Source organism: Rissa tridactyla, chromosome 2, assembly GCF_028500815.1.
Source record: "Rissa tridactyla isolate bRisTri1 chromosome 2, bRisTri1.patW.cur.20221130, whole genome shotgun sequence".
NCBI classification, from domain to species: domain Eukaryota; kingdom Metazoa; phylum Chordata; class Aves; order Charadriiformes; family Laridae; genus Rissa; species Rissa tridactyla.
Window position 1 is genome coordinate 134,965,434 of NC_071467.1, and position 14,519 is coordinate 134,979,952.

The following is a 14,519-nucleotide window of genomic DNA, read 5'->3' on the forward strand; positions in this document are numbered from 1 at the left end:
ATATATGTTCATAAACATCATGAGACTTTTACCTCCTGTTCAACCCTTACATTTTATAAGCTAAGTAATTTAGCTTATCAGTGCATGATACTGTGCCTTGCCCAGAGAATGTATTTATGACTAAGTGAAGTGGCAAAAAGGAGATGTTTTAAGTATTTTGATTCCATTTTCTACCTAGCCAAGTATGTGTTGATGTTTTTGCGTAATTGCACAACTGATGATTTACTGAGCACTTTGTTATATTATGGGTCCCTTCAGGGTTTCCTCTACCACAGACCTGAGCACAGGGCACTATGTGGCTAAATTAAGTGTGATGAAAGCTATGAACGGAGAACCACAGCTGTGTATACACGTATGACAGTCTCCCAAATAAGCCCCTACAGAATTCTGTAAATAAATATTAGGGGACCAAAGCAATACAATGGAATTGGTGTTTCACAACTCCCATTGCTCAATGTTTTTAAACAATTTTTAATCTATCAAGATGCTGAAATACCATGTGCAAGAACACTGCATGGTTCTGTTATTGTTAAACCTGTTGTTTAAAATAGAGTTGTGCGCTGTGAGATTTGGATTTTCTCTGACGGATCAGCTTGGCGGAAAGAGTAATGCTAGCATGAAACATTGAAAAACACAGACTCAGAAGTACAAAGCTTACTAGATACTTTAAAAAGTTAATATTTTTTGATTATTTAGAAAAGGCGAATAAACGGTTATGAATATTGAGGGTCTGCTTTTCTGAAAGGGCAATCCACATGACTAACAGCTGGGTCTCTGACAGGGGAAAAACAGTTGTATGAGTAAAACTGAAACTCGGTAATACTCACAAATAAAACTAAGAAGTGGGCAACCTTGAAGTGCTAAGTATTTAACAATCCCTGGGAAAATTAGAGAACTTCTACAAAACCCACCAGCCTTAAGGTCTGCCTAACACCCTTTGCACCTCTGCGAGAAAAGGGGCTTTGCTTTTACTCAGGGAGAAAAAACACTGTAATTAAAGAAGGTTAGGTTTCTTAGCCTTATAATAGTGTTCCTTTTCCTCTATCGTCACTTCTAAACATTACTACTTTGTTGGTATGTGTTTTCTGGTATTGGCAACGCAGAAAAAAATCCCATCTTGTTTCTACTCTCCTAATGCATTTAAGGTTAACTTTTTAACTTTAAAGTCTAGTTAAAAAGGCAAGCAAGCAAACCAACCCCCACAGAACAGTGTTTAAAGGAAAACAGAGGGAAAAGGCAGGAATCCTTTCTGTGTACCCAAATACCGAGCTGTGGGGGTACGTGGCCTGGTGAGAAGGGCTGGTGCGGACGTGGCTCCGGTTTCCTGAGGAGATGTGTTTCGGTTCCACAATTTACGCCACTACTTAACAACACTGTAGGTAACAGACTCATAGATTATGTCTTTCTTCACACCTAGAAGAGGGAAAGACACGCAGCACTGCATACATTTCTTGGTGGATGAGAGGCATGCTGCTTGGTCAGAATTTTTTTAAAAATACTTCATTTAGCGTCCTCAGAACAGCTGCCTGGCACTGAAGAGCTCAGAGAGGACACACCAGCAAACCCAACCAAAAACCCCACAGCCGAGCGGCTTTGACAACAACGTTTCAAGTTCTGCTGCCCTCAACTTCTCCCTTCGGGCCGCTGCAGGGCGGGACGGGCTCCGGCTCCGGCCCCCACCCCCCAAACCAGACCCCACCGTGGGACCCCGGCGCCTTCCCGCCCGCCCCACCGCAGCCCCGGCGCCGGACCCTGGCAGAGGGTGCTGCCCATGGTCCCCCCGGCCCAGGTAGGCGGCGGCGGAGCGGGCCGGGCCGCGGCGGGGCGGGGAGAGGAGGGAGCCGGCCCCGGCAGGGGCGGCTCCGCGTCCCGCAACCCCAATGGGCGGCCGCGCCGGGCGGGGAGCGGCGGCGGCACGTAGCTTCCCCAAGATGGCGGCCTCTCCCGAGCCAGCTGCCAGAGCGGCTGCGGGGCTGGGGGCAGCGGGCGGCCGCTGAGGGAGGCGGCAGGGGGCTGGCGGCGCTCGCCTCGCCTCCCCGCAGAGTAGGGGCGGGAAGCTTTCCGCGCGGCCGCCGAGGCTTCACCATGCTGCGGGGCTAGAGCCACCGAGGCGCCGCAGCGCAGCGGGGTAATAATGTTAGCAGAGGTAAGAGCCCCGCCGCGGCCGGCGGGGTGCGGGAGGGGAGCGCAGGGGAGGGAGCGGCTCTCCGTCCTCACCGGCGGGCGGCTGCGCGCCGCGGCCCGCGGCGGGGAGGAGGCTGTGCCCTCCGCCGGGGCCTCCGACCTGCCGAGGCAGCGGGCAGCCTCCCCCCTTGGCCGGGGAGGCCAGCGCCGCGCCCCTCTTATCACCCCTCCCTCCTCCCTGGGCCCGGCGCTGTCTCCCCGGCGGGGCAGGGCAGGACGGGAGGGGACGCTCCAGCGGCCGCGGCGGAGCCCGGCCCGGCCGTGCCTGCTCCGTGTTACAGCCGGGCGGGGCGGGCCCGCCGTCTGCCCGGCCAGGGGCCGCTGGGGCCGCTCCTCCGCGTCCGGCCCCGGCCCCGGCGGAGCACACCTGGTGAGGAAGGGGCCCGCCGCCGCCCTAGGCCTCGGTGGAGAGATGTCCGCGCCCGGGCCCTGAACGCCGGCTCCGACCTCAGCCCCTCCGGCCTCCTCATCGGCGGTGGCTCCGTCAGGGCTCCGTGTTCGCTTTCTTCTTAAACGGGCTTAAACCGAACAGTTTTGCTGTTGCAGGAATTTGTGGTTGTAGGTAACTGGTAGAAGTTGGCCGCCTGCATTCGCCTCTCCCTGGGAGGGGGTCTCTGTCCCAAAGCAGCTGGAGAGCTAAGCCGTGAGGCAAGCAGGTATTTGAGGGTGAGTGTGGGCGAGAAATGGCTACGGTGGCCAAAGGTGCTCTCAAGGGGGGAAACTGGAGGTCTGTTCTAGTTGCTGGAGATGAGACTTTCTCCTGTACTCAGTTTTCTCTACAAAGACCGATTGATTTTCTATTTTTACTATGTCAGCAAGGTGTCTGGCATACGGATGCTTCTCCAACATGATGATTGCGTTACCTGTGTTTTATAATTTGTCATTTCATCCTGTGCTGAAGGTTATTTGTCCAAAACTGAATTGCCTTAAATCTTGAAAGGTGAAGGCTTGCTTACTGACACATGAAAAATTTAAGCTTTGCTTTCCTGAATGGTAGCTAAAAAAGCATCCTGAAGCTTTCATTTTGCATCAGTTCGAAGTTGGCATAGGGAAGGTGGTTCTGTGGTGCTGTGAGCTCTCAGATTTCCCGTGGAGGGTAAAATTTGCAGAGTGAGTTAAACCCGTAAAAATACATGACCTATTTTTGCATGAAGGGTATTTGGTGGGTGATCAGGGTTGATAATCTCCATTAAATAGGGTTGGTGAGTGTGATGGGTAAGCATTAACCGTAGTAATTTAGATTATTTTAAGGGTGGCATGGAACATTCCGGGTCGGTGCCTCATACTGGACTGTTTGTTCTGTTTGATGATGGCTGTGTGTGCCTATCCAAGACACTTTATTGTCTTGGAATTAATTTTTTTTTTTCTAGTAGCACTGGTGTAGCAGTGTGGATGACACTTGCTCTGTTGGCTTTTTGAGGTAAAACCTGGCGCTTATGCGAGTGAACAGTTATGGTACTTAGCCTTGGTGTCTGGAGGACTGGGTTCTGATGTGCTTTACTTCTAGTTCCTGTGTATAAAAATATTTGTAGATAAGATGCTTCAGGGTGAAGTATTCCAGGCTTGGTCTCTGCCAAGGAGATCCCTTTAAGTTTTGGAGGGGTCTAGCAAAGTTGCAGTCTTTGCTTGTGTGCCTGAAAGGCAGTTGTGGGGAGTTCTCCAAACAGCCAGACAGCTCTTGGCTGTCAGAGGACCCACCTGGCATGGGAACTAGGAGGAGTCCTTTCCAGCATGCTTTTTGGGTGTTCCAATGGTGACTTGCTGGCTGAAACACGTTGTGAAAACCACGTGCAGTTGCACCCATGAACCCTTTCCACACTTTGCAGGAAGATGCAGTTTGCTCCAAGCCTGGTGATATATGTATAGTATTCTATAAACACCTAAATCTCTCTCTCTTTTTTTTTTTTATTTGTATGTGAAAATTGAATTGCAATGTATGGCAGACTGACACTAGAGTAGGGCAATGGTGAAAAATGCGTGTGTCTGTAGGCTGCCTGAATTTATCTTTATAACTTTGAGTAGGGAAAACACTAGACAACCAGTAAGTCTGTTGTTTTCTTTCCCTCTCTCAAAGTAACTATTTTATTTAAGAACATACAGTAAAATGAGATTAAAAAAAGTGCTACATATTTGTAGACTTGTGTAGTTTGCTACTGTCTAGAACAGCCACGATCACTGTCACTTTGGTTATTTTAGCCATTAAAAATGTAGAAACATTCCCTCCACTATAACTGTTAGTTTTATAATTTAACAATATTGACAATATTATTCTTAAGGGAAAGGCAGAATCTGGTTCTACATGTATCGTTATCATGCAGTTAAAACATAACATAGTTTCTCAGTTTCCTACACCCTTTGACTGTATCCATATATGCAGAACCCAGCAGATTCAGTCCAGTATTGTGTGGTTGCAGTTAGGATTAGGACCTTGTAATCAGTAATTTCAGGGGAAGATCGCACTTCCCGTCAGGAAAAAATACCGTGTGGTTTTTATTTGGCCCTTACTGCGGGTCGTCTTATTTTAGTTGCATCAGAAATCATGCTGCTGGGTGCCAAGCACATATACTTATTTACCTACTTAGCAAACACCATTCCCCAATTTTTCATCATCTTGATTGTGGGAACTTATTTCTGCAGCCATGCTGAATACATTCTGTCTGCGTGTGTTCAGAGTCCTGCTGCAGTGATCATTTCCCTAGTCTGCTGGGTTGGCCTTTCTGTATCTTTTCACTTGTTCCCCTTTTCTTGTTCATCAGATGTCTCCTTTGCTTTTCAAGACTCAGTGCGGCCTGTTTCCATGCAACTTACTGTTTCAGCACTTTCTCGTCTGGTGAGGCCATGACGGACACAAATTGCAACGTCCACCTCTTGTGTTTTCAGGCAGCTGTCTTTACCATTCTTGACTCTTGTGTGGTAGCAACTGTACTGCCCTGACCACGGCGAGGCAGCTGGTGTTTTACAACTGTGTCTCGCTGCTCAGTAGCGTCTTAAATTCTAATGGGAACAAACATTAAACAGGATTTTGATGGGACATAGTTTACAAGAGGTTTTAGAATGTCTTTCAAATTGATGGCCTGGGCTCCGTCTGCATTTGCAGCCTGCGTTGCTTCTAAAGAAGGCACTTTTTCTAAAGTGAGGAGTAGACTTCTTTTTCCATTTTCCCCCCTCAGTTGCTTATTAAATTGCTTTGAGATGCTTATTGAGGCCTTCATTCTGAATTTATCAGCAGCTAAATTTTCGACAACTTAATTCTCAGCTTAGCAAGAGCACTTTGTTGCAGTACTAGTGACAGGTGACAGTTGAGAAGGCTTTTAAAATTTGACAAAGTAGGAAGACTTTTTTCCCCTTGTCCACAATTAAAACGCGCCATACAAAATGAGCTCTGACATGTTGGTATTTATCATTATTGCAACTGGTCAAGATAACTCACTAACTACATGTTGTATTTCCTTTCTGTTAAACAGCCTACTTTTTTTTTTTTAATTTATTTAATGAGAGATGTTTAACAAACTCTTTTGTTAAACTTTGATAATTGCTAACCATTGAGAATTGGTTTTGAGCAAAACCAAGCCAATTAGCCTGTTTTTTAAGAATAAAGGTTGACTCAGCAGCTTGTTTTAACTTGCTTTAGAATAATAATGAATTAGCCTTACTGAAACAGTAGCACATTGTAATGTATATGTCAGTCCAGCTCTGAAAGATGCAGGGCACAGTTAGCTGCTTCATATACTATAGCATTGTTAAATTTTTTCTGTTGCTTGATACATGGCTGTGGAAGGTTGCTTTGATGCTTCATGTGACTGAACTATGTTTTGCTGGTAGAGACAGCTTCAAGTGTGTAGACAATTAGTCAGGGTGTGGAAAGAAATTAGTTTTCTGTCCTTTTGTGTAACTTGTATGCTGGGGCTTTGCCTTGGTGCCATTGTTTTGCCAGATGAGATCTAGCTGGAGGATCAGTTGCAAGCCCTTGGGAGGTAAAAAGCCTCTTTTTCTCCTTCAATATATTCTGTAAATGGAGCCTACGCTGTCACTGGTCTGCTTTGTGTCTGTAATTGGTGCTATGGCAGCTCTTTTAATGACTCTATATTCTGTGGAGTGTCAGTTAAAATTATGTGAGGAATGGAAAAATTAGGAAAATTAACCTTTTACAAAGAATGGATATCATGTGTTCCTAGTATTTGTTTTTAAATATTTTGCTGGCTATTAGTAAAAGCTAGTGTCTAAATGCTCACGACTATTCTTAGATTTTACAGTTGTGCCTAAACTGCTGAGGCTGAATGCAGAGTTCTGCAACAACTCTAAAATGTCAGTCTGGACCATTCCCCAAAACAGCGTGGAAGAAGAAAAGTATAAAGTTCCTTGGTTCAATAAAAACAGTAATAGGTCGCCTGGTTAGATAGCTGAAGGAGTTCCAAATGTTGGTTTCCTCTGTCTGGTTGCACTCTAGGGAATTATCTCTGTTTTAAATATGTTTGTCCCTTTCTCCCCACCCTTATGAAGATGACAAAGCATTTGAACTAGCATTAGGAGGGTTGCTATTATTAGAAACAAGAAACCACTGGTGTTGTATGGCAATGCTTAAAGAATTAATATTTTGAAGTCCCATTAGCACTTTTCACCATTGCTTGGCTGAGAGTACCAAGGCTGGAATAATAGAAAATCAATTGCAATTGGCACTTGCAGTTACATGGGAGAGAAACTTCAAGAAGTAGAAGGCATTGTGATCTTGGGTTTAATTGCTTGTTCTCTCCCTCCCCTACCCCAATAAGTAATGTCTGATTTCTGAATTGAAAAAATGAGGCATTATCTCATCATGTAAACAGATTGAAATGTTTTAACAAGAGCACTCTAACCTTGTTTACAGAATTTCTGTAGTATTACACTTTAAAATGATGACTCTGTAATTGTGAGGATATATATGAGGTGAAACAGGCACTTTTAATATAAGTAAGCATAGATCTAGGTATGTCCAGCTAAGGGACTCTCATTATAACTACTGTTTATTTTGGAAGAGGGGTCAATTCCTACCCTGTCAGAGTTTGGGAATACCTGTTAAAGATTTTATTCTTGCTCTTAAGCAGAAGTAGCTGTAAAATCCTCAGAGAGGGGAGGTGTATTCCTGAAGAAGTTACAGTGTTGATTGGCTTTCTGTTTTCTTTATGGAAGGGAGCGTGATCTCAGTGTTGCAGTTAAAACATCACGAGTCAAATTTATTCTTTTATTTTAACATTGGCATTTTACAAACATTTAAAAAGCCGCACAAATTTTTAACTAGTTTCGTTCTAGTGGGATTCTCTGAAAATCCCAGGATTTCCCAGAGTTGGACCATAGTGGTTAGTTCAGTAGTTTATTTTGAATCTATTTCACCAGTGGGCCTTCTTGAGTCCTGCTGCTGTACGTGTTTTCTTGGACCGTCGGTACGGGATTCATTAAGACCAATTTGATTTGAACCTCACCAGTTAGTCAATCCACCAGCTGCCAGCAGGAGAAGGAGGGAAACCTGTCTCTGCTTGCTTACTTTCCATTAAGTCCCTTCCTTCATCAAATGGCCTGTATGATGTCCTTTCTGTGCCTTGACTTGGCTAGAAGAATTTTTGACAATCAGAAATATTAAATATCAAGAACCGCTTTTTATTTCACAGATAGAAATAGCGCTGTGTTTATTCAAGTGAGGGGTAATAAGGCCTAATTAAAAGTTCACAGGTACCTGTTTTCTGTAACACTGATGTCTAAAATGCTTAATTCAGTATCCAGTTGCAGACGGAGTTTTGGGTAGGAAGATGAGCTTTACATATTTTTTTTTTTTTCCTAAGAGTGTTCATGAATTTGGGGGCTTACCTTGAAGAGTATTAGCTGCTTAAATGCAGGTGTGCTTCTGTTACAATGCAATTTTTTTTTATTTTTAATGTCTGTTCCTCTGCCTTTCTTCCCTTAATCCCATGCTTCTGGGAGGAACGAGGTGATCCCAGTTCTATTTTAATCAAATCTATTTGTGTCAGAATGCTATTATTTCATAAATATCGCTATTTTAAGATCACATATTCCTGTTCTTCAGTATATTTCTGTAATTCTAAGAAATAACTGTACTCAGCCCTTCTGCTGGTGCCTCTGATGCAGTGTAGGTTAGGCTGTCTCTTGTGATATAAGGCAACGAATTTGAGCAGGAAGTTTCAATTGCTACATATCCTGTAGGATGCTCTGTGTTTCTACTCTTCCTGTCCTGTCAGACAAGGCCAAGTAGAAAATTCTCTAGAAATTCACCATGAAATTCTTGCCAGAGCTAAACAAGTGATGATGAAACAGTGCCTTGGACTTGGGATACTTTCTCTTGTAGCTCTTAATCAGTACCGAAAGCAATGGGAAAGAATCTGCCTGATGTTCCCAGTCATCCTGTATTCAGCATTTGGCATTTCAGACTGCACGGGTGAGTTAAAAATCTGGTGGTGTACATGCTTTAGGGAATAAGTATCCAACCTGTGTAACTGTAGAAAGAGTGATTGCTTTAAAGTTTTGCTGATCATCAAAATGATCTTTGACGTGATGAAGCCTTGCTCGTTGCCGTGCTGCTATTCTAACAACGAGGAGACATGTCTCAGAGTCTCGTGTCCTTTCTTCTAAGTGAGGCCTGGCACCTCTTCACTTAAACCTTTGCATTCTGTGTCCTTTTTAATAACTCAAAACTCTGTTTATTTTCAGTTTTCCCAAATGTTGTATTATTTTATAAAATCGTATCGCCCCACTTTTCTGAAGCACAGGTAATGATTTTTGTGATATTTTGAAAATAATAGGATCAGTAATAATGATGTGTATTTCTTATCCACTGAACGAAGTATTTGTGCTTGAAATTGCATCTGTATTTTGGTGTGCAATTTTTTTTAATTTTTTCCCTAAAATGCTATGCTGAGTGTTGGGTTTTTTTCCCCATTATATCTTGGCATATTTGGTACTGATAGATACCTTAATATTTAATGAAATCTATGTTTGATTGAGGTAGCTAAGCTCTTACAACGTACCTGGAAGAAAAACACTTTTTTCATAGTTTATATACTCAAATTAATATTTCTGATCACAATGCTAACAAATTGAAATTTCATTAACTTTGTAAAGTAAAATCATGTACTATGGAAACTTTAAATCTTGTGATTTAATGTCTCAACAGATTTAATCCGATGGCACATATAATGAAATGGGAATTAGTTATTACGGTTTCTTTATTACTTACATATAACTTTAAAATTCTTGTGGAAAACAAATTGTTTTGTGTGAATATAACTTTAATTGTTTTGATAAGATGGTATTTCTTTATAACGCTAGACTAGGAGAATAAGGCTGTATTTTAAATTTTCACTCTTACCACAGTTTTCCTTTTCACAGTCAATATTTTATTCTAAATCGAGTACTCTGTAGTAGTTGTGTTAAACATAATTCACCCTTGCTGGGTGTGTGTACAAGCATTTAGTACTAACACCTTGCCTTATGGTCTTACACTGCCTTTTCTTTTGTGCTTCATGCTTGCATTAATTCAACTTGCACGTGTGACTAAAACTTTGAAATAAATCTTATTTATTTCTTTGTTGGTTTTAAGGTCTGGACTTTAAATAGTATTAGTCCTGTGTCTTTCAGTTGGCAGTTGTCCTGCTGTAGCTTCTTAAAGAATTCTTGAGAAGATTACAAGTTAGCAATAGTGAGACCAAAGGCAAACTTCATGTTTCTATGAATGTTTCTAAGTTCGTGTATTGCTTTATGGGTATTTTCCTTTATTGAATACTTAAATTAATGATGGTCTGCTGTTGCCCATTACTATTTAATTGTGCTTTATTTTACCAATATCCTCTTTTCTTTTGTTTTCTATTTGAAATTATTTTTCTGTTTTAATAATCTCAATATAATGTTATACTTGCACTCTTAGTTTTTTTCTGGATTTCTCGAGATTTGCCCCATAACTGTTCTCTGTATTTTGATGCATTATGCAAGGCACTTTTCTGTTTTCCAGTGATGAAAATAACTGCGTTGCTGCTGTGTGGAATAGTGTACCTAAGTCAGTCTATGAATGCAGACCTTGCTGTCTGTATGGTTCTTCTTTTGTTTATTACTTGTTACTCTTATGTGTTTCCTTCCTCTTTACTTTTCTTCCTTATATCTTTATCTTTGCTTTCCTGCTGCTGCCACTGGGTTGGCCCTATATTTTTTCTTTAGGTTTCCTACATGCATAAAGGAATTAAGGGACGTTTGACTTAACTGGATCTAGTTTGGGCTGCTACTAAAGAGGTTTTCTCCCTCCCACCAGACACAACTGGTGTGACGCTGCTTCTTGTATCAGGTCTAGCAGCTAAGCCGCAACTGCATGAGGAATTGTTTAGTCTTGGTGAACCAGCCTTCTGGAGAGGTGTGAGGGTGGGAACTCAGGAGAAGTTGCCAAGTCAACAGCTGCATGTGAGGGATGTGCATAGTGCTCTCCTGCATTTCCTTCTCTTTAGATCTAAAGTGAATCAATATCCAAAATAATTCCTGTCCTTTTGAAAACAGGGAATGTCATCATTCCTTCTGTGACTTCTGAATGCATCTGTGCCTCCAGAAAAAGTAAAAGCTAGTAAAAGCTAAAAAAAGCTAGCTTTTTTTGTTCTTGATGTTCTTGAGCAAGTGGCAATGATTGAGGTTTTTAGATATCTTCTGTAAACTTGCCCTGAGAGCTGGATACTCAAATGACTTAATTAGTTTAATCTATAATTAGTTTCAGTGTGTAATCTTGAAGTATTAGTGGCAGGAATTGATGCACTGTTTCTGTGGTTTCCTACCCTCTCCAAATTCATTGAAATTTGTTGGAAATATTCCATGCCCTGATGTCTGAGAATTCGGTGTTCCACCGAGTTCATAGAACTGTCCCTCTATGTAAAATTCATTTGCAGGTGTTTGTGCTTGCTTTCCCTCTTCAGTGTCGCAGTGGGCAGGATGTCGTATATGCATCTGTGAGATCATAGAATGGTTAGAGTTGGAAGGCCTTTAAAGATCATCTAGTTCCAACTCCCCTGCCATGGGCAGGGACACCTTCCACTAGACCAGGTTGCCCAGAGCCCCATCCAACCTGGCCATGAACACTTCAAAGGATGGGAAGTCCACAACTTCCCTGGGAAACCTGTTCCAGTGTCTCACCACCCTCACAGCAAAGAATTTCTTCCTAATATCTAAATCTGCCCTCTTTCAGTTTAAAACCATTACCCTTTGTCTTATCGCTACACTCCCTGATAAAGAGTCCCTCTCTGTCTTTCCTGTAGGCCCCCTTTAGGTACTGGAAGGCTGCTGTAAGGTCTTCCCAGAGCCTTCTCTGCTCCAGGCTGAACAACCCAGCTCTCTCAGCCTGTCTTCATAGAAGGTGCTCTAGCCCTTTGATCATCTTCATGGCTTGCTGGACCCGCTCCAACAGGAGCTCCGTGTTCCCCTTATGTTGGGGGCCCCAGAACTGGACACAGTACTCTAGATGGGGTCTCACAAGAGTGGAAAAGAGGGGCAGAATCACCTTCCTCGACCTGCTGGCCATGCTTCTTTTGATGGAGTCCAGGATGTGGTTGGCATTCTGGGCTGCAGGTGCGTGTTGCCAGCTCATGTTGAGCTTCTCATCATCATTCTTGGATATCCAGGACGTAGTTGGCACAGTAACTCTTGGCCCAGATTTTTTGTGAGGAAGGAGAGGAAGACTACTCGAGGCTAAAAGATTCATCTGGGATACTCAACAGGCTCTTGGCTTCCATAGAGAGGGCAGATGGGCAGAGGTTATGGAGCAGAGGCTTAGAAGAAATTGTAGAAGGCTCCACTCTACTTACAGAAATGTGTTTGCTTCTGAGCTACATGCTGCAGCCCCTGTCAGCAGCATTGTGTAGCAGATCACTTGGATAGAACTGAAGTTTCTTAGGGGTTGCGGAGGCAGCAGGCAGAATGGTTTCCTCAGTAAAAGTATTGAGGAAAAGGCAAAAGAGCACAGAGGACCACGAAAGAGATGCACACAGTAACCATGCTTTCCCAAAAGGAATGGTGAACCAAAGATCTCTTCGAAGTGAGTGGGAAAAGCAGACAAGAAATAAGGACTGAAGGAGGGACTGGGAAAGGGGATGTTAAACGTATGAAGGGGAAAGATTTGGAATGTTTTATTAATATTCCCATTACATTTATCCCACTGGAAAAAAGCAGTAATATTTAAACACTTTTTCTCCTCCTAAGTAAAGGCATTTTGTGCCATAGCTTCAAAGTGCTGCTTTTTTTGTTGTCACTGTCCGTTCTGCCAAGAGTTAGGCATCAACTGCTCGTGAAAGAAGTTATGGTCTTTGTGGACTACTGAATAATTTGGAGACACTGAACTAATCTGCTTTATTTTATGCAGCTGGATGATATTCTGTCCAGAAAAATAGTTGCAGGGAACTGGAAGTTTTGAGGCTTGCTCTAGCTTTTTAAAGGTCTTCGTCATTTTGTCTAACATCTGTTTTCATGTTATTTTGTCTTCATCCAGTCAGCATGCTTCATAGGAAATTTGGCCTTCTAGGAGTTCAGATGTACTCTCAGATACTACTGGGAATTTGTAGTGAAATAGTGGTTGTATCAGAGTTCATGTATTTTGTGACTGGAGAAGACTTACAGCACTTAAAATAACTGCAGCAAGTTTAAACTTAAGGAGGAAACAGCCTTTAGAGGAAGGTGCTATTATTCCATCAGTGGATGTAGCTTTCTTCTTGAAAATGCACTGTATTTGCAACTTGGGATCTACTTGTTATTTGGCTACTGAAGACTGCTGCTTTGTGGTGCATACTCTGATCTTTGAGGTTCCTCTACTTTTACATCCATTTCATTTTGTAGTTTGTTAATTATGATGCGTTTAAATATGTTGAGGAACTCTCAGTAAATTTTTGAGGAGAGAAATCTGATATAGTGAAGGAGTGATCATTGCAAGCACTGAAACTACATTCATGGTAGTGGCACTGGTTGAGGTCTTGGAATGAAAAGAACAAAACAACCCCTCAAAGTATTGAAATAAATGAAAGGGTTATTAAGCATTGGAACAGGGAAGTGGTTGAGGCATCATCCATGGAGGTATGTAAAAGACAGATAGACATAGTGCTTAGAGATACGGTTTAGTGATGGTTTTTATCAGTGTTAGGTTGATGGTTGGACTCGATGATCTGAAAGGTCTGTTCCAACCTAGGCAACTCCATGTATATAATGTCAGTAGATGTTTCTTTGGATTCCAGTGCTTAGGCAGTAGTTGCCCTTTATTATGTTGGTGGTAGGTGTGTGGGAGACTATTGCTCTTGCTTATTTTTGAAGATAAAGGTGAGCACCAGGGCATGGAGGAGAGGGGTAATACTTTTAAAAGTTGTGTTACTTCCCAGTCACGTAAAGGGTGTCAGAATATTAATTGGGAGCACCAATAAACGTAAATCTGCCGTTCCTTTGCCAGCCAGTGTAGCCAGTATGTGGCTTTAGTATATGGATTTATTTTATTTTGGCATAAAAACCCTTGTGGTGGAATTGGGTACTGTACAGTGGTTTCCAGATGGATTTGTATTGTAATGAGAACAACAAAACCGGGCACAGGACTCCAGGGATAGTCTTATATGTCCAAACAGAGAAGAAGGATCACTTTGCTGGACCTGCTGGTGACACTGCTGATACAGGGTAGGATGCTGTTCGCTGCCTTTACTACAAGGGCACACTGCCAACTTGTGTTCATCTTACTGCCCATGAGGACCCCTGGGTCCCTTTCTGTAGAGCTTCTTCCCAGAGTGTTGGCTCCCAGACTGTATTGTGGCCCGGGGTTATTCTACTCCAGATGTAAGCCTATACTTGTCTTAGTTGAACTTCATGAGGTTCCTGTCAACCCGTTTCTCTAGCCTGTTGGCATCCTTCTGAACAGTAGCTCTGCCTCTCCCTGGTTCGGTATTCTGTGCAAACTTCCTGAGAATGCATTCTGTCCCATCACCCAGGTCATTAATGAAGACATTAAACAGCATCAGTGCCTGTATTGATCCTTGAAGGTTCCCACCTAGTTACTGGCTGCCTGCTGAGCTTTGCACCACTGATGGTGTCTCTGTGTCCAGCAATACAGTCAATTTTTCACTTATCTTTTTTTCTTATTCAGCCCATACTTCACCAATTTTGTAATAAGGAGACTGGGGAATGTTGCGTCAAAGGCCTTGCTAAAGGCAAGGTACACAACATCTAAGCCCTCCTCATTGTCCTTAAAATCAGTCACCTCATCATAGAAAGCAATTGGTTTGGTCAGACATGATTTGCACTTGGTAAATCTATTTTGGTTGCTCACAACTTTCATAGGGACTGAGGTAAGGCTG

General features: G+C 42.9%; 1 protein-coding gene across 7 annotated transcripts in view; it reads left to right on the forward strand.

The window, feature by feature from the left end:
• Positions 1-1,890: 1,890 nt before the first annotated feature.
• The window catches only part of SNX13 (sorting nexin 13), a 72,977-nt gene continuing 60,348 nt past the window's right edge, over positions 1,891-14,519 (forward strand). For 3 of the 7 annotated variants that reach the window (XM_054190319.1, XM_054190321.1, XM_054190320.1), the window contains exon 1: positions 1,892-2,146. In XM_054190319.1, the coding sequence (XP_054046294.1) occupies positions 2,135-2,146 (12 nt within the window). In that variant the 5' untranslated portion in view covers positions 1,892-2,134. Of the gene's footprint in view, positions 2,147-2,461; positions 2,851-14,519 lie in introns of those variants that run through there. The other 4 variants (XR_008464721.1, XM_054190322.1, XM_054190323.1 and 1 more) reach the window with 4 other exon arrangements.